The sequence below is a fragment of the Coffea arabica genome, chromosome 3e (assembly GCF_036785885.1).
Source record: "Coffea arabica cultivar ET-39 chromosome 3e, Coffea Arabica ET-39 HiFi, whole genome shotgun sequence".
NCBI classification, from domain to species: Eukaryota; Viridiplantae; Streptophyta; class Magnoliopsida; order Gentianales; family Rubiaceae; genus Coffea; species Coffea arabica.
The window spans coordinates 14,157,929-14,178,782 of record NC_092315.1 but is presented as its reverse complement, the minus strand read 5'-3'; the positions used below and the strand labels follow the sequence as shown (position 1 = coordinate 14,178,782).

Below are 20,854 nucleotides of genomic sequence, written 5' to 3'. Positions count from 1 at the left end.
TAACTTGTCACCATTAATTAAACACAATTGAATTACAAGATAAGATGTGATTGAAACTAATTATTAATTATTATAAATTAACCATTTTTAATAAGTTTACCAATTAGTATATTAAATTTTATAAAATAGCATTTTAAGTTCTTTCATAACAATTTTTGTACAAAAATAAAATAAAATTATAGAACATAAAAAATTATAAGAAACTAATTACATAATAGTTTTATACTTCTGCTTATGTGAATGAAAGCCGACAATAAACGGTAGTCTATTTTTGTCCACTCAGCATGTAAAATACTGCACAAACTATTTAGATGAAACAAGTGATTCTGTTTATTTGAATGAAAGCTGTCCATAAACGATGGTCTATTTTTGTCCAATCAGCATGTAACTGCACAAAATATATAAATGAAACAGGTGATATAAACACTTAATCTGAATCCTTTGGCAAAAACTAAGATACAATAAGATCCGATGGGCTGGTCAAGGGTTCAAACCTTGCCTCCCACCAATAAAATAACCACCAGACTTTGAGCTGGTGACCACAACCAAAGCATTAAGGCTTGGTGGGGTGGGAGGTCAAGGATTCAAACCTTACCTCCCACCAATTGCCACAATATGTGGGCTTGCTGAACAAAAATCCATATGGGTCACAGTTCCGTCCGAGTTATCCCTGGCCTCTTTAGGTCCCCCTCCCCCCTAGTATAGAATAGTGTAGGTCTATTGTATCCTCCAAAAAAAAAAAAAAAAAAGATCTCTTGGCCCCACAAAGAAAGCAACTGTTTAGAATCTTAGCATCCAGAGTTAAATTGCTAAAAATGGAGGAAGGATCTCGCTGGAGCTGTTTGAACTAATAGCCAAAGTATAAATTCTAACCACACATAAAAAAAGGGACATTATGCTTCAATCAAGAACAGAAGGTATACCCAAAGAATACAGTTTGTCTTTCATGGTTTTACTGCGATACATGAAATTTAGTGGCAGAAATTTGCAATAAGTATTTTTACAAGTCATAAGCAGCTGCCCTTTCTTTTTTTGGCATATTCACTCCTGTAGCTGTTCAATGGCTATGAAACATCTTTCCATAGAACTGCATTCTTTCTATCTATTTTTCCTGCATTTTTGTAGCATGTGATTGGTTTTTTCATTGATGAAGAAATGTCAGAAGTTTATCTTTCAAAATCTGAATTTGGAAATAATTAATGTAGCTTAGATATCAAAGAGTAGTATAAAATGCATCAATATTTGTCAGTGATATGGAAGACAAAAACCTGGAGCTTATGCTAACTTCTTGACAGACAAGAGAGTGCTCTCTAAACCCTCCTCCTGTATTACTTCTGCGCTCTTCCAAGATGATCATACTGCCTACAGAGTAATGATAATTTATTAACAGCCATCTGATCCAACAAAGTCGTTGATAAAACAGAAGAAATCCAATCCTTGAGAGCATTCTGGACATGATTTCATGACATTTGAATTTCTAGCTTAAAAGAGAGAATAAACTAAGAAAAATGCACATAGCTACATTTGGAGGTAATCTGATATAAGTTCCAGGTATTCTAGAACATAACTCATTTCAAAGGATGATTTAACTGTTCCAATAGTTTCAGCGCTGATATATGAAGAAAAAAGGGATACTGCTATTTTTCCTTTGAGAAAAGAGTGTGTTTCTGAGACTGAATAACTCTAAAGCTGATTTATTTCAATAGTAAAGCATACTATTTAGGGACTGTTCTTGGGTTTCTGCAATCAGCTGATTATAGTTTTATCTTTAACCTTTTCTTCCCTCTTTTCTTATTGAGTTGTCATTGCTTTTGGCTTCTGCTTTTAGCTTACTGCCCGCTAATAAAAATGCGATTATGAAAGGCAGCCCTTGAGGTTCTTTTAAAATCAGCTTTTAGCTTTTCAAAACATTTAAAAACAAGTGCATCAACAGATTTTCAGTAAGCACTTTTTCATAATCAACTTTCAAACTGCAGAAGAAATCGAGAACGAGCTTTTAAACCATCCAATATCTCTGCAAACAGATTTTAACTAGAAGCTTAGAGCCTTATATTACATCCATCCTGCTGTAAAGGTTATAGTTACAGACTTCTACGTGCTTACAGATGAATATATTCTTATGTTATTCATGAAATTAAAACTGCATTACCTCCCATTCCCCTTCCCCAAAAATAAAAGTGGCAAAAACAAAAGTGCAAGGATAGTACCTGCATTTGCAGCTATCTTTTAATTGCTATGCAGAATCATATATATGCTAAACTTCTTTGCCAACAATATTTGCATTAATATAAAAAAAGGAAAAAAGAACGAAATTTACAAACAGTGATCATTTTAGTGCCAGAAGTCAAAGGCAATAATACTCACCAGGAGCAGGAGAATGATGCTACCAGAAAGATGACAGACAGACAGACAGACACACAGAGATATATAGAGAGACAGAGAGAGTGTAGGAAATGCTGTCAAAAGTTTGTACTAGTCATGTAGTACAAACTCGGCATTTAAGGTAATATAAGGTCAACTTGCTTGCTAACTGCTATAAACTTCAATTTCGAACAACATCCTGATCGAGTAATTCAACAGATTAGACATTAGCACATGTAGGAGCTGTACAATCAATTCATTCAGGTTGCCATCAGTAAGAATGGCTGATTTCATAATTGCAGAATTTCAGGCGGTTCCAATTATTCAGGCTTTTTTACCCAGCAATTTCCTCTTCAGAAAGTAATTTGTCTTTCATGGTACTGTTGTTTTCTTTCCAAGTTCATCCTCCCTTGCATTCTTCGTTCTTTTTAACAATGAACTTCACCATATTTTAACACAGTTCTTTCCCTTGATTCTTCCTCAAACCTCTAGAATCTAAACACTCTTCTCCTCCACTATCTCAATTACCCTTATAGATTGGTTGAAAGGACACAATGGTTGGGCTTCTGTCAACTAAAAATATAGTTTTCACTTTAGGTGCTTCAACAACATAATGCCTTTTTTCTTTTTTCCCCCAATTGTAAAATGCACCAGTTTAAATTTTAATTATATACTTGGTCACCAATCATATATATGAAATTTCACTTTTGGTTTATACGTTCACAGCCTTGGTCTTCAAAAGTCATAACCAAAAGAGCGTCAGTTCCCAAGGCATTGCATAAATAGGCACCTATTGGCCATAGTATTGGAGAGTGGAAACTAATATATGTAATACTCGAACAAAAGAAAGAGAACTCGGAGGAAGAAAACTCCAGAGACCCACTGTGCCGTTCCAGGTGGATCTTATAAATACCAAGTTATCTAATCAGTATAAATACATGTCTAAGTTATGGAAAGAAAAAGGCAAAAGTTTAAGCTATTAGCTTCCTTGCAAACAACCCATACAAAATCTGCATAGCTAGAGTACGAGGTAGAATTTCCTGTGTTTACACTTGCCAAAGCCACAACTTTTTAACTACAAACATGGTTGGAAAAACCCACTTTTCACCAGAAAGATGACTGAACTCTCACAAACCTTCCTATTTATTTTAGAATAAAGGAATATATGTGTCTCATTGCAGGACATAAACATAGAGCAGACTACTAGACTAAGGTCTTCTACCCTAATGGTCACTGGTGTTAACTCTGTTAAGAACAATCATCTCTCTAAAAAGGTTTCATCGCAAATGGAGCCACCTTCCATTGTATTCAAAGAAAATGGATGAAAAACATAACATCGTCATTTTGAAAAACAAAACATGAACATAGAAAAGAGGAATTGAAACAGAGAACTATAGTGATTAGCTCATCATTATCTGTCATCCTCGACATCTTTTCCAGCTCAGATGATTCCTGTTTCTCTTACCCAAGTTTTCAGCTGTAAGAATCTCATTGTCAGTAGTCCACTAGGAAAAATATGCCAATTTATTTAGTTTTATTTTTTATTTTTCATTTGTTAATTATGCACTTACTCGTGTATGTAGATTTTGACATTCAACACAGAAAACGAGTCACCAAAAAAGACTCGAGAGAAATAAAGTAAGTTTTTAAAGGGGTTACTCCTGCCAACATTTTCTAAATAAATGGCCAAGAACACCAAAACCTCAAAATATAGGCAACAAGCACATCATTAATTTGGCTCCAGTAGTTTCTTCCCTTCCACTTGGTTGGACTCCGTAACTGTCAAAGGTAAGATCAAACTAAAGCTTAAAGCTTATTCAGTGAAACGAAGTTATCATTAGATTCTTCTGGTAACAACTTTACCTGTTGTGAACTCACATTTGCATCTCTTTTTTCCCTCCTTTCCTTTTCTTTTTTTTTTTTTTTTTTTGTTTTGGGAAAAAAGGGGGCCCCCGGAAATTTGCAAACATCCACTATGATTAATTGTACTCAACAAAATAAATAAATGAATAACTGGAGTGCCTATTGCATGCGTTAATGACATTCTGATGACATTCTAATGCAAAATATACGTCAAATTAAGGTCATTTTCAGATAGAAGTTTACTTTCTTAAAACGTCACTACTTGAGGCCTTTACTCAAATAATAGCCCTTTTAAGTTCCAAGATAGTTCTCTATTAAACTGCAAATATTTTTCAGGGATCACTGTAGAATGCAATGTTTGGGGAATTATGTCCTGTACATTATTCTTCTGTACTACAGACAGAGAGCAATATCTAAGGCACCTTAAGCAACTTTGGGCTGAGATATATTGTATTTCTCTTCAAAACGTTCAGAAATATATTAAAGTTTAATTGTAAGCTAAATTACAATAATCTAATTTGTTTTTGTGCAATGTATGGTTAAGCTATTAAGATGGAACCTATAATGAAACTAATCGGGCAAATTTCCAGACAAAACCAGCATGATGCAACTTAAACTTGAGAATTTCATAAGCATAAAAAAATGTGTCTCACTTATTGAATTATCAACTCTCCCTCGATCTCATCTAGCATCAATCTACTATATGGTGTGCACATCTAGCACATTATATAACTTACATATCAAAGCATGAAGCACTAACAAGAACACGATTCTGTACAAGGAACCTTATCTCAATTTTGCGGAAATGACGTAAATATCATCTATAATTAAACTTACAGTCTTCTCATTTCAAAAGGAAACTGCGAATCCAAGATAGAAAATTAAAAAACAGTACGTGTCCTAGGGGAAAAAGGAAAGGCACTGAGTCAGTTTCATCATTAGCACAGAAACAGAAAAAAAGTTTGGATGCTTTACATTTCAATATAAATTAACATACTATTAACAGTAACTATGTATGATCAACACTGTTAAAGCCTTGGCAAGTTACACCGGTTACAAATTGGCTTTAATCAGTACTAAAACATTTCATTAGGTAAATGGTGCTTTGCTAAATCACAAGGACCACAAAACTTTTGCTTAATTACTAGCTAGGATTGTTAATATATTGTATTATTAGGGTCTCGATTTTTTGTATCTTTACCACTTGTAACTGATTCGACAATGGCTATTCTTCTTAAAAGAGGAAGAAAAGCCTGTAAGTATGGGCAATTCCATCATTGATATATTAACTCTTTCCACTCCAATTTTCATGGTATCAAGAGCCACCTTATGGTCTCATCCTAATCTTCCGCTAATTTATTCTCCATTTAGATCACATGCCAGACCAATCAGTATTCTTCTGTGATTAACATTCAGTGATGACCCATTAACAGTACATATGACAGAATGGTCATGCTGCTGGAAAGCATCGCCGCATTTTAGATATTACTCAGGCACTTTCACTCTCCACTAATGTTAGTAAATCTTTGGAGAGAACCTTACCTCACAGCCATTTACACCATTAACCGAGTTTCTTCTTCTATCGTTTACAATCAATCTCTCTATGAGTGTCTCTATGGCACACGTTTCGAACCATGCTTGTAAAGTTTACAAATGTGCTTTTATCTTGCTTTAACCTTATGAACAAAGTTGATCCCTCATCTCAACTCTATTGCTTTCTTATTGTTGTTATACTCAGGTAGCTAAACATATTGGAGTCTCCCATCATCTGATTAAGAGGTTATCCACCCTTTGCCAAGTGGGTGGTGCGGGATACAGAATGCTTGCACGCTGTGACTGAGTCACCCTTACCTGAGCTCAAGAAAATTCCTAATGCTGACCAAGTCTCCTCTGTTAGAAAGGGGTATTAGTCTAGCATGTCTATGTTTCATTTGTCTTCCTCCAGTTCTTTGCAGCTTTTTATTAGTAATCTTTTCAGTATATTCCCAGATGAAATGTCCTGTAATGCGGGTCCTAGAAACTCTTCTCGTCACTTCTGTTTGGCCTCTTGTAAACCTGCTCATATTGTGGATCCCAAACCCTCTGCTTCACAACTTGTACCTTGCTCTCCTCGTCATTCAGCTAGGGCAAGAGTTTCACATTCCTATCTCGATGACTACCATTGTTATCCTGCTGTAGCTGCTTTATATGAGCCTCAATCCTTTTATGAGCATTGTTCTGACCCCTTTTGGCGAAAAGCAATAGAGGAGAAATTATAGGCCCTTACTAAGGAGGCATTTGGTTTGAATTCTAAAATCACTATCACTATAGGTATGATAAACTGGTGAATGGGTATGGCTTTTAATCAAAACCCAGAGTGTTTGCTAAAGTTATCCAGTAATAGGTTTTGAATTTATTGTTTTCTTTTTTCCTTTTTTTCCCCCTCCTCGCTTTCTCTTCCCCTTCTCTGCCTTCACCAATACCCTGACACTATAGTCACCACTCCACCATCAGCCGCCAGTGCCACCACTTCCGCCGCCAACACCAGACACTGTCGTCATCCTTTTCACTTCACCAACCACGTTACAAACCATTTTTTCCAGTAATATCTGCATTTTATGTGTCCTAAAACCTTTGAAACAGAGCCAAAAGCAAGCAGCTCCACCACTAAGCCGCCATGAAAATTCACCACCTTCTTCACCAATTGATATCAGAAAAATATTCCAAACATCAAATTTGGTCAGGAACACAAGTAACTGATGCAGTTTGTATATAAGCACATATGGCTATGATCATCTGCCAAACAAAGTTTGTAATCCCCATATTGCGCTTTATGGCCCCAAACAAGCTCGCCAAGCTCCTTGGGAAGCCTTGGATACCACCAGCTCATGTGATTCAACATTATTCATCAAAAGGTCATCACAGCGAATCATTCTTCTTCATCAATGTGGATGACATCATAATCGATGAGTAATGACATTTTGGGTATCCAAAAAGTTAAAAGTAATTCTTAGCACATCATTTTAAATGAAGGATCATGGGTATGTTTCCAATTTTCTTGGTTTAGAGGTCTCTAAGTGCTCTACAGGCTATGACTTACATCTAGTCGAGTGTGAATTAAATCTTCTACCTTAGATCAGCCTAATAGAAACCAAAACTACTGACAGTCCACTTCAGAGTAATGTCAAGTTGCGTCCTGCTGATGGGGAACTTCTCATGGATAGCACTCGCTAGTTGGAAGTTGTATACTGGGTAAGCCAATTCATGTCTGCCCGACACTCCACTCACATTGATGCTGTACATGCAAAAGTGACCACTTCTCATGAATTTCACTTCTCATTCTCTTCTTCCCTGGAGTAGAGAGCCTTTTCTAATTCTGATTGGTTCAGTGATCCTACAAATCATCGTTTTAGAACAAGGTATCCTTTGACATTACTAATACAATCAATAGTGTTTCCCCCTAGTTTAGAATCGAGTATTGTACCTTGGCTTGACATTACTACTAAGCTCCTATGGTTGTGCTAGCTTCTTCATGACATGGGTATCTATTCAAACCAGCACACTTGTTTAGTCTGATAGCCACAGTGCCATCCAAATCACACATAATACATCTTCCACTAACGCATGCAGCATATTGACTGCCATTTTGTTCAACACATCATTTTCTACAGCATACCCTCTTTGCCTCTACTTTATCTGCTGATCATGTTGCCAATCTTTTTTAACAAGACTCACTCACCAGGAAACTTTCATGCTCTTCCAATCTCAAAGTTGATTTCTAACTTATCACCTTGATTTTCAACACCTTGACTTTGTGTTATAGTATCTGGAATGTTAATATTATTGTGCTTTACACATAAATATAGGCTATTGTATCATCAATATATTAATTCTTTCCATCCCAACTATCAAGGGCAATGGTACAGACATTTGTAGTGAGTGCAACCTTACTAGAAATTAAGCAAAATTAACGCCTGCTTTTGAAACTCTGGCAACCCTTTATAGAAATCTTACCTAATCATTAAATTTGGTGCTAGAAGAAACCTAAAAATATGTTTGCAATATATAAAATACGATCATAAAAATGTACACCTCATTTTCTATACTAAGAATTCTTAGCCATGAAGTGTTATGTTAGAAAGGGGAAAAAAAAGACAGCTTACTAGGAAACCAAACACTAGAGAAGTGGATGGCTGGTTGGTATGTTGATATCATCAGAGCAGGTAGTCCAACCTGAAATAAGAATAGAATGGAATGAGATACTCATTCAATAGTCCTAAAAAGTTAAGAGGCCCTAAGTCTACTGGAAGGCTTTGAAGTAAAACTTGGCTTGTACAAATATCCGTTCTCACATTCTCTTATATGAAAATCATATACTAAAACCTGCTTTCAGCTTTCACTTCTAGTTTCTCTCTCCAAGGATAATCATGGCACCTGCTATTGCTTTGCCGACATCTAAAAAGCGAATATCCAACAAAGTGTCCATTCATCGATTACAATTTGACAAACTCTATTTATATGCCTACAAAGTTCTTAGGTGCTATAGCACCAAAAATTTTCTCGAGGGAATTGTGAATGCAACTCAAACAGATTTTGAAATTAGTCACTCTGTTTAGATCCATCCATCTTATTGTAAACATCTATCCATTTCTTCCTAGTATATGTGGTTACATAAATCATGCTATGCACAATTTTTCCATAATCATAAATTAGTCTGACCACAGTTAGGACTTTCATCCAATTGATATTAAGATTTGAGAACCCTCCGTAGGAATGTCATGCACTGTAAACAAAACCCTTCCACTATATTATCAATATCTAATTACTAAAGCATGTAATGGTAAGATCATGCTTGAGTAATCCGCTAATGCAGTTTTCTTATTGGTGAATTTTTTCTTCCCTAGGATAAGCAACATGGGGCACCATCACTTTTGCACTCAACACCAATGTGTTCTGGAAGAAATTAGCATCCAGCAAAGTAAATTCCTAAGTTATTTTATTCCATATCCATAAGCTCTCTTGTCACTTCTAACAGAGGCAAGAAAAAGAAGGCTTGGCCTTCAACAGCCCCCAGGCACATCCTATAGGTCGAGGACATATTTTGCCACGAGTCCCCTTTATGGACACTCAATCCAGTTATCTGATTGGTACTTCACATTCATATTGGGAAAAAAAATTCAAACCTGAAACCTAAACAGCTAAAATAAGCAAATTTTAACCATCATAGAGTTAAATACTAAATTAATATGTTCTATTTGCTTAACACCCCTGGCTCCAACCTTAGTTCAAGTTGAAAACAGTTCCTTCTGAGAAATTTCCCTCCAGAAGCTCTTGATCAATGTCTTTTGCCTTTCCAAATATTCAAAGCAAAGGTACCCTTTTCTGGGTGCACCTTTTTCCCTTTTTCTGAAGGCTCTATTGATTGAACTAGTTACTACTTTGCTTAATTTGTTAAAGGTCAAACTAAAACTGCAAAATCCATGACAGTCCCACCAAAATAAAGGATCGAAAAGTACAAGCTAAGTGAAAATGCCCATGTATGGCAAAACTTAACAAAAATTAATTTGACAGAACTGAAACAGCCCATCATCCCTTAAGCTGCATCATTAAGCCACATAATTTCAAAATACTGCTCAATGGTAACAAAGCCATTCATGAGTCGATTAGTATAAAAAATATACATGTGAAGCAATACTCAATAAGCTTATACACAATTCACTTTGTACTCTTTACATGTACGTTTGACAAGTGGAGCATAAACCAAAAAGCAATTCGAAGAGCACTTCCTATAATCACAAAGTATGCTAAGTGTCACTAATAAACTAAAATTGTGCATGTAACACAAAACTCTAAATATGCTAATCCACAGTTCAGTTTACACGAATTAAGCTTTTAGGATAAGGCAAGCTTAGCACAATAGATCTAATGCAATTGGAAAACCACTTAATCAGTTATACACACCCTACTAGTCAATAATTCCAAAATTCTTTGGAAAGATAAACTTGCTGACATTTTATGGCTATTAAGCCCATGAGTTTTCGAGAAACTTTAATTTGCTACAGTTAAGGGAGCTGAATATCTGAAACCCCACTAGATCGATGAAAAAGTGTCAGTAAAACATCCCCTCCAAAACTATGCCTAATGATTGGATACCAAAATGGTCAATGTACAGCAAAGAAAATAGCAATCCATACATGTATTTGCTTCCTTTTGGAAGTATTCAATTAACTGAGATAATGCACTTTCTTACTATAAAAATATAGTCATCATTATTCTTATCCTTCCACATTAATACTTTGCTAAACATCAATATACTGGGTTAATATTTCAGTTGTGGTAACAGCTTTCCATTTAAGGCACGTTAGAGGCTTACTAAAGCTTATCTGACAAAAGTAAGCACTATGGCTGCTATAACAACGAACAAAGACATAAGGGAAAGGTGAATATTTCTATACAAGACAATAATTACAGGTATATTAGTGTACAACATCCCTGAAGACCCTGTGCAATGAGGACACAAGGTGCAAAACATTCAGAGGGATGATCTCAATAAAAATTCTTTGAGCCCTATCTTAAAAAGAATCTAGAGAGATTACAGAAATTGAAAAAATACAATGGTATCTGCCTGAAAAAAAAGATAGGCAGAAAGGTGAACTTCCACCAGAGAGAATAAAGGTCTTCAGGGGGGTCCCACACGGCATAACATCATGGATAAAACTGCTCTGCACAAGAGGCAAAGGAGTAATCAGTACAAGGAGAAAGACGGGAAGGGCTTATGATTGAACAGTTAAACCAAAGCTGAAGTTCTGAGGAAACTCTTGCGAAAGAACATTTTTAGAAAAGAGCAAAAAAAGAAAATGTGGGAAGGAAAAAGCAGAACATAAAGCTTTGGAAGTAGACACACAGAAGAAGCAGAAGCTATTCTCCCAAGACCCATGTTAATGTAGAAGATAACAGCAATTGAAGACTTGATGAGTGAGAAGTTTGAGTGTGTGTTGCTAGCCAAATAGTCAAATAATTGGTGTATAAGTGTAAAGGAGTAAAAATGTCCTCATCTCAACTGATTGAGGACAATACACCAGCAGTGACACTCACATGAAACATTTTCCCATGCACACAAGTCCTCAAAAATGATAAATAACCAGTATGGAAACAATAAGGTTTGTGATGCTACATTGCCAACACTGATAGTAAGGGCTAAATTTTGTACAACAGAGTCTGTTTGGATTTGGAATTTTTCCAAACACTAGTTTTTCAAGTACAATGCTGCATAAAAAAAAAAAAAAACCACCCTTTTCTTCCTCCAACTTCCCTCCCCTCCTCTTCCCCCTTCCCTTCTCCTTCCAAACCCCCCCAACCCCCCAAAAAAAAACAAAAAAACCATCTCCCCTCCCCACCCCTGCCCTCCTCCTCCACAACCAGATCTTAGTCACAGTGAAGGAGGGGAGGGGGAGAGGAGGAGGGAGTGGGGGAAGACGAAGGGAGGTGGCAGGCAGGAACGGGCGAAGGAGGCAGGTGGTGATGGCAGATTGAGAGGGAAGGAGAAATAGATTTTCAAAGTTTTTAAAACACTGGAAAAAAAAACATTAAATTTAAACCCCCCCCCCCCCAAAAAAAAATCTATAGTAAAAGCTTTTAACCTACAAAGCTGTGGTAAAGCTTTTTAAAAACACCCCTAAAGGACATAATCCATATGGACACACAATTATGCTCATCATCATCCATTGACTTTCACTAGCCTTTTCAACGACTGTGTTTGGATAGTCGATTATTTGAGATAATTTTTTTGAAAAAAAATTACTGTAGCACTTTTTTGATGTCACATATGTGAGATAAAAAGATGGTTGAAAAATGTATTGATGATGTAAGCAAAAAAAAATTTACAAATAAACTACAACCCAAACAAATCGAAAAACCTATAGCAACACAAGACTTGTATCAAATTTGGGCCACCCTTTTCTTTTGGATAAATGCCCACTACTCAGCTAACAATCTATCTGTTGCTTTTTTTTATAGGACCCATTGTTGTATAAGAAGCTAAATACTTATCTATGTGTTGCTGTGCCTTCTTGCTGCATCTTAATAATATTATTCCCTTCTCAAAAGGAACCCCAAAAGAAAAAAAGAGAAGAAATCCTTACATCAAAATGAGCAGAACCATCTATAGTTGAAACAAACAAAAAATTAACTACTATCATTCGGCACTCGTGGTAGCTTACCCAGCTCGAAAACAGAGAAGTCCACATTGTGTCTCTGTCTATTTCATTTTTCTTTGTTCCTTTCAGTATCTTCATTAGTATCTATCCTAGATGTAAGACATTGAGTTTTCATTTTCCTTTTTTGAGGAAAAAAAAAAGACACTAAACTGTTTATATTCTGATTCACATACTGAAAATGCTTAGTAGAGAACATAGAGCCTTGTTCAAGAATTATTTGCCATGAAAATTAAAATCACTCAATTTTTTGTAGAAAATTTTCTCCCCTCAACTGCCTCTTTATCATTTAGGAGGAGATGCATGGGCCATTTGCAAAAATTTGGAAGCAAATAAATTTGGAAAGACAATCTAACTTCAAAAGCAGAAGAAGTTATTTTTACTATCCCTCAAAATGCAACAGTAAATTTTCAATAACCAATTGCAATTCCTAGAACTGGGACTTCTTAACTCTAGTTAGCTGAAGGGAGCAGATTTCAGGGAGTAGTGCCAATAATCAAAACCTTAATAGACCCAAAATTGAAAATTATTGACCAAGAATTGAGTTTGATATGGAACTATGAGGACGGCAATGAAACACACCTCATATCGAATATATCAAAACATGTAATCATCACTTTCCCAAACTTTCAAATGATGTTGGAAGCATCATGTAAGGGAAGTTTATAACATTTGTTCCCTTTTTGTTTCTAGCATAGACATTTTCCTTGAGTGCAATTTCGTTAAACTTCATGGCTAAAATGGAAGAGAAAAGAGGACCAGGTTCAGCTCAGCACAATTGCTTCAAGAGAATAATTTGTTCATTGCGTACATTAAAGAAGGTAAATGCTATCCATGTACTCTAAATCGCGACTATCACATTAACGTCCTGAGGGTTCTTCCTTTGACACAATCATCTCACCTATAAAAATTAGAGAATTTTCTCTGAAAAATTCAATCATGAATTTGATAGAAAATACAATAAAAGGTGCATTAGTGATTCCATTCATAATCTTTTACATCTTTAGAAGATTCCCGTGTCCACTTGTAAAACCTTCGAACTCATATCTCATCAGTAGGTGAATCTTAGAAACATACTTTTCTATGCCAACTGGGAACAAACTGGATTTCTCAGAGCTTGAACCACAGAGACAACAGTTTGTGCAAGAAGGAACAAGGTCGGAGATGCTTGATGAAGGCAGTAACCCTGAAAAACTTTCCAGTTTAACAGGTGATGTCTTTTCTACTCTTATCCTCCTTTTTCTTATTAGTCTCTATGGTGAACAACAATCCTAGGTCAGTTCACCTGATGCTTATATATGATGCCTGGGAAAGTGCTTCAAAAAATTCTGAGAGACCCTTTTAAACACTTTTATAACTTGCAACAGATGCAGAGGGCCCTAAAGTAAATCATAATAGATAACAGGGCAAATGGAGCCTGATACACCATAGCTTCACCTTCCAACTTTCTCCTCGTATTACATACTCAATCCAGAAGGCAAAAATTAGATTTAAATCTCAGCACAACTCCCAACTCCTTTTTCCTTGTGGCTTCTACATCAGTAACCAACTTCCCTACCTTCACAGAACCTTCCACTGCAGCCCAACCAAATACAAACCAAACCCTAAACCACCAATCCCCCTTCACTGCCATCCTCTTCCCATACCCAACTGCCGTGCAAGGTATAGTGAAAGCCAAACTCTTTCAGCAAACAGCCCCAACCTTTTTGGTTGTCATTGTTCCCAAAAAGTACCCCGCAGGATCAGATAAGCAATCATGCGAGTGACTGAGAATTACTCCCTAAAATATTAGGCATATTTAATAGTGAACTAAGATCCCTTTCTGGTACACAGCAGATTGCTCTACCGTTGCATGCCTTAACGGAATTTCGCGAGTCGCTTGGATATTGTATGTTTATGTTAAAAAGCAAACACCATTAGAAAATTCAAAACATTATCGATCGACCATTACCTAATTGAGCAATATCACTAAAGAGAAAATGGTATTGCATTCACAAGCTCTTTAGCGAGTTTTGTAATCCAGCCTTTAAGATATTTCTCCCCTTTTATTATCAGCTTCAATTCTTGATCTGGTAAAGATTGAAAAATTTTACAACGTGGCCGCTGAAGAGTGTTATGAGGGTTTGTAGCGGAGAAAAATATTTTATTTTTGTCTACAAAATATTCTAACCTCCTCTTGCCAAACACTCTCCATTGTGTTATAATGGTGTAACAACAATTTCCGCTAAGTTCAGAATAAACTTTCTAAAATTTCATTAACTTGTTGAAAAACCAATAGCAAATTTTGAAGAACAACAAAATAGCAGGAAGATTTGAAATCTTGACCATTCACAACAATTTAGTGTAGTGTAGGTCTGATTTGTTTATACATTATTCATTTATTGAATGGTAAACCTAATCTATAATGAGTGGATAACAAAAGGATTGAGAACATGCAATATAGGTTTGTGACTTTATCTGTGAAATACCTAAATATGAATAGAACTAGTGAAACATATACAGTAAGAACTGAAATTTTAGCAGTCATGACTTAGAAAAGATCGAAGCAACTCAATGCATAACCTGCTTAAAATGAAAGGTTATATGGCTATATTAAAAACATCAAACACCCCTCATGAAGCCTTAATCATCATTCGATATTGTGTAGTCATGAGATGTAGAGCATATGGAAATGAAATTCAAAGACACATCTACCCACTTTCAGAATCAAGCATTTAAAAGGCTTAATTCTTATTAATATGTGGATTAATTGCCAAAATGTTTAATTTACTAATTAGTTTTAGTGCTGATATTGTAGATTGTCTTCGATTTAAAAAATAATGAGTTTGTTTGGACAAGCCAAATTTGGTTTGCAAAATTTGTTTTCACAAATCCCAATCACCTTTTTATCTTCCCAATCACCTTTTTATCTCACATACATCACATCACAAAAAGTGCTACAGTAAATATCTCAAATAAATCATCCAAATAAACTCTTATCCAAACAAACTCAATGAGTTCCTCTCCATTGATAGTGTAGGTAGACTTAATAAATTTTCATAAAACTGCATCCTCAAGATCCTATGAGATTGAAGCCAGAAGAACATAAAAAAATATAGAAATATCTACAACTAATTACTCCCTCTGTCCCATTGTTATTGTCATGTTTCACCTTTTTTATTGTCCCAAAATTTGAGTCACACTACAATTCTTTCACATAACGTTCCACTCTTACCCTTGACAAGAGGTGATCTAAAAATTTTATGGGACCCAAAAAAGTATCCTTATCTGAAGAGGTGGTGCATAAGTGGCACCACAAATATATTTGTGGCGAACCTTGTCACATGAATCTTACAGCCAACTGCAAGGTTTGAATGATGTGGGACCCAGGATTCGTTTGTCACTACAATACCAACGCCTAATGGGTTTTTTGTATGGACGAAGGGGCAACAGTGGAACAAACCTATCAAATCTCATTATCAGGGACATGTAGGAGGTAGATTAGTCCATTTAAAAAACATAATTACCCTAATATTAAAACATACCTTCATATAAGTAAGACAACTGCTTATGTCTGCATACAACATCAACTGATTATGCTTTTACTTTAGCTATGGAAGTTGTCTTAAAGCATTTTCCCCTACTGAGGAATATATCTATAAATCCAGAATGATGCTAAAAAAGGTATAGTTATCAGAAGGCACAAAAGAAAAAGAGCCATTGCCAACCTCTCATTCTCCTTTCCAGTCAACTAATTCACCACGAGGCGCATACAGTTTCGATGCTCGTTCCTCGGCTTCAGTATCATTTACTACACCACGGCATCTTGGGAAGCCACAATAACAAGCAAGTTGTTCATCTTTAGCAAAGAATCTGGTATGCAATCAAATCCAGTTAGCAAAATCTGGTAATATCATCACTATAGAGAAGAGGAGGGGTTGTTAATTCCAGAGTATGAGTTGTAACTGGACCTGTAATCATAAGTCAATTCTTCCCATTGTTTAATATCTCTTTTGGCGAAGATGATTATGTGCTCATCACCATTTACGCTTATCACTCTTGAATAGCAATTCGGCTGCAAAGAATCATAAGTTAGACAGCATAACAGGTACCTATAAGGTGCACTTAAGATACCATTAAAATAGATGAAATATTCCAAAAGAACAATAGATTTAAATGACATAAGCCAAAGCATAAAAAGAACCTCAAGGATCACCTTCATAAGGGTAAACATACAAGTCCAAGTTCAGAAAGCAACATGTTCAAAATGGAATCACTCAGTATCAATGACTCACTTCACTAGAAGAAAACCTTAGCTTTCTGTATAGATAAAGACAGGTTATGGAAGAGGAGGAGAAAATGGGTTTGCTGATGGTGGCGAGGAGGACGACGAATAAAAGCTGTGGTGGATTTGAAAGAAGCAGCAGGAATGTCTGGTAGTGGTGGTTGTGGGAGTTCTTGGCTCCGAAGAAGAGTTGTGGATTAAGCAGCAGGAGTAGATGGTGGTTGCGGGATTTCTTGGCTTGGAAGAAAGAGTCCTGGTGGATTTTGCAGGAGGAGCAGGAGGTAGTGGTAGTTGCAAGAGGAAGTAGGAGGAGTGGTTGGTGGTAGTGGTTCAGGAAGGAAGACCCATCATTTCGGGAAGATCGTTGGGAAAGAAGATAGTTTCCAAAACTTTGATTTGAACACAACCTTTTGGGCCAATCTTAGTTTAACCCAGGAAAAGAAGAAGAAATAAATGGGAAAAAATGAGGATATAAAAGAAATAAAAAATAAATGAGCAAAACTACTAATTTACGAATTTACCCAACTACTCTTAAGATAAACAGAAAAGGGGGCTTATATACAAAATTTTCAAACCACAAGAAGGTTCAATGGAAAAGCACTAAACCACAGGGTGTAAAAGGTAAATTTACCCTAAAACATAATTCTGTACAATGACAGGACAATACTCCCATGATAAGAAAATAATATATCAGGTGAATTAACAGATAAAGCAAAAACAAAATGTAAAGTACATACTTCACATGAATGATTAATCAAATGTGCAATGCTCCCTGCTCTTGTGGCATCAATAACACGTTCATCGTCAATTCTAAACATGTAGGTTCCAGCACCCTGAATGTAGAAAATGTTAATCAAAACAGCCCTTCATATTTCCACTATCATGACAATATTAGCGCATAAAACAATCATAATTACCATTCGGATGATTGCAAGCAGCTTCTAAATTACGACTGACGATTAGACAAATTATTAAAATGGGTATGGGCCACACAAACTATATATGTAATTGGAAAGATAATGCAGTGATAAAAAGTTTATTCTGGTCCGTTATACCAAGGGTACAACCATTCACAACTAAAAAAGCAGGACAAATGAATAGTAAAATCATTCATTCTGCTGCTACGGATGTTTGAATACCACGTTATCAAACCCAATAAGTCAAGCTCAGATGGACAAAGTGAATAACTAAAACAAGGAATTCTCAGCAGAACAGTCACCAAAACAGGCGCCACATGAAGCTACATAAAAAAAAAAAAAAAAAAAGCACACAGAAAATTTCAGTGAAATATTCCTTATTTTATCAGCATCATATCTACCCTAGTAAAAACATTACCAAGCAACTACATTATTGAACTGATAAGAATTGATTAACGTCCGTACCACCAATGAATTGTAGATTAGATGTTCTCTTCGATCAGCTATCGAAGGTCTAACAAGTTCACCAATATATTCAATCACCTAAGATTAGAACATTCAAAATATCAGTTGTTTCAAGTTCCTTAGAAAAAGCTTGAGAACAGGTAGCAATCACATCAACTCACCATGTCCCCAGCTCTATAGGGTTGTTTTGCAAAGATGCCAAACCCATGTATTCTAGATTTTCCTGCATATGATAGCAGTCTTAAAAGTCAAATATCTGCATAACAGAAAAAGGCAAATAGATAAAGCATAAAAACTTTTAATTGCATCAGATTGGTCAAATACCAAGTGTTATTTAATTCAACAGTTCAATCTGAATTGAACCTTTTTGCTATCTTCATATTGTCACATAGAAAGTTGCCTTGTCAGACCTAAAGAGCAACAATTAGGAGTAAAAGGATTACATTTCCAAAGGAGTTCTCTTCCTATGCCTTCACATTCACTGGGCAGCATCCCATGTTTAAAACTTAAAAAATCTATTGACAGTGGGAGATTGACCACGCAATCCTTGAAGCCATTAAAATTTCTGTGATGCAGCAACTAGCGAAGACAATGAAAACATTATTAGAAAGAAAAAGAATTGTACTGGAGAATCCGACACCCAAATGAGTTCATTATTTGTTTGAAGTGTCGATACAGATGCTGTGCTCAAAGCAGTTGCATTTGGTAGGAGATATTGGACCTGTCAGTGTTCTATATTCAATGAAGCTCAAGAAGAAACAGTCTGAATTTGCATTGTGTGAGCATCCCAATATGGTTTTTTCAAAATGAACTGAGAACGTTATGCAGAGAGATCCCTAGGTATATAATTGTGCTGAAGACATAGAGGCAGAGTCAACGGGGACAAGAAATCATGAAAGTTGACACCACTGCAAATTAGCGAACCTCGTTAGGAAATAAGGTACAAGTTTAATCTCCCTTCTTGCACAAACAATAGAAAGGACTTCCAGGAAAACAAAACTTCTTGTTTGCAATATTTGCTACAAATGAAGTTACTTTAATTGTACACAACTAAAAAAAAAAAAACTTAAGGAAAAAAAAATAATTAAAGCTCAATAAAACTCCTCAACATCTCAAAATATTGGCAGGTCCACATTCTGCTCATCTTTCATGTAGGAAGAACAGCTTCAAAGTTTAAAGTACTAAGAAAAGTAAGGTTTAAAAATTCTTGCTTACCAAACACAAGCCGCTTTCGAAAGGTTTCCCTCATGTATGTGTACTTTTCAGCCATTGAGAGGATGCTCCCAGATGCATCAAGCTGAGATGATTTCAAGTTTAACAGGTCAAGTGAAAATCGAGAACCAGCAGCTGAACTGGAGGAAACATCATTCCCAAAGAATGTATGTTGGCTGAATCCACCAACTAAATGTGGCCTGTTCTCCACATATAAGCGTTTCAAGGATGCAGCAGCAAGAGCTTCAGGTTCTTTCCGTCCTCTTCTTCCAAAATAATTATAAGGCTCTGAGGTAATGATTCCAACAAAAGATTACTACTCCAAATATCCAAGCTAATGCAATTTCTTTCTCACAGTGTGGATTGGAGATGCATTTGAAGAAAATGACTCTTAAATCCATGGACCTATATTTTCTGGAACTTCCAGCATGTAGATATTGAAAGCACTCAACATCAAATTTGATAAAGACACAAGGGAAACTATTTTTTCTATATTTGAAGTACCAAAACGCAACTACAGAAATAATTTAGGTGGAAATTTCAAGTACAAATTCAAAAGAAAGAGAAAACGAATAAAATATCAAACCAATCAGAAACTTTGCAGTGCCAAGAACAACTATTTGAATCCCATAGAAAGATGCGAAATATCAAGAATGAACCTAGTTAGACCACCCATAACATAGCACCCAAACTTGAGCTCTTATTTTAATTTCTCGAATAGGGAGATCCATGAATCAGGATCCTCATGCACGTAGATACAAAGGGAGCAATAATTTCCAGAAACATTTGGAACATTTTGCTTCTGCCAATAAAGTCGACCATATTATGCTCTCATATGAATAGGGTTGACAAAATGGCATATTAGATATGCATGACAAACAATACTGAAGTTCTTACAATGATGAACTATGCTCAGAGTTACAACACATGCAAGATTACTACAAACTACTTGAGTTAAGATGTAATTACCATAACAGAAAATATGGAACATATCGCACCTGTACGAGCACAACCAGAAGGATTCAATGGGGGAGTGTAATCCGAGAACTTAAAGGGTTTTTGTGCAGTTCGATCTTCTGTAGCTAAGCGCTCACTAGATAGGGGGCTATGCCTCTTGCAGAAGGATAACAGACGTATACATTGATCGTCCTCCTCTTCATCTGGAGGAGCCAAATTTAGTCTGTCCTCATCCTCAAGCTGTAAAATATGAAACTAAAAATCATTTGTACTTGTCATCTAGCAGGGAAAAAATATTAAGCTTAAGCGATTACATATTTCTCTTCTCCATATTCAGGAAACAAGAATGAACAAAAACTTAAATTCTTGAGATATTAAAGTACAAATTATACATAGATGAAGAATGAGAAGAATACCTCTAGGCAAAATCCTGCAGCACGTGCACAAAGAGGATGATATGCTACACGGCAATTATGATTTGAGCACTGCAAATATAGACTTAAAACCATTTAGTTTCACAAACTAGCTATGACATAACAAATTACATGTATGTAGTACTGCATATGACAGCCAAAGTATAAAATACCAAATTTACTACAGCAATGATTTTTCAAGATTGTCTA

The 20,854-nt window shown here is 35.9% G+C and overlaps 1 protein-coding gene across 12 annotated transcripts in view; it reads right to left on the bottom strand.

Moving 5' to 3' along the window:
• Window positions 1-862: 862 nt before the first annotated feature.
• The window catches only part of LOC113736544 (histone H3-lysine(4) N-trimethyltransferase ATX1), a 34,467-nt gene continuing 14,475 nt past the window's right edge, over window positions 863-20,854 (bottom strand). The window contains exons 17-27 of one of the 12 annotated variants that reach the window (XR_003459748.2): window positions 20,648-20,716; window positions 20,273-20,471; window positions 19,278-19,562; window positions 18,224-18,285; window positions 18,063-18,140; window positions 17,418-17,513; window positions 16,367-16,470; window positions 16,124-16,268; window positions 8,367-8,436; window positions 1,269-1,362; window positions 863-1,111 (exon numbers count right to left, since the gene is read on the bottom strand). Coding sequence is in view for 5 of the 12 variants with exons in the window: in XM_072044689.1 (XP_071900790.1) it covers window positions 16,127-16,268; window positions 16,367-16,470; window positions 17,418-17,513; window positions 18,063-18,140; window positions 18,224-18,285; window positions 19,278-19,562; window positions 20,273-20,471; window positions 20,648-20,716 (1,035 nt within the window). In the remaining 7 variants the exon portion in view is untranslated. Of the gene's footprint in view, window positions 1,112-1,267; window positions 1,363-8,366; window positions 8,437-10,632; window positions 10,926-16,123; window positions 16,269-16,366; window positions 16,471-17,417; window positions 17,514-18,062; window positions 18,141-18,223; window positions 18,286-18,385; window positions 18,473-18,505; window positions 18,971-19,277; window positions 19,563-20,272; window positions 20,472-20,647; window positions 20,717-20,854 lie in introns of those variants that run through there. The other 11 variants (XR_011812661.1, XR_003459747.2, XM_072044689.1 and 8 more) reach the window with 11 other exon arrangements.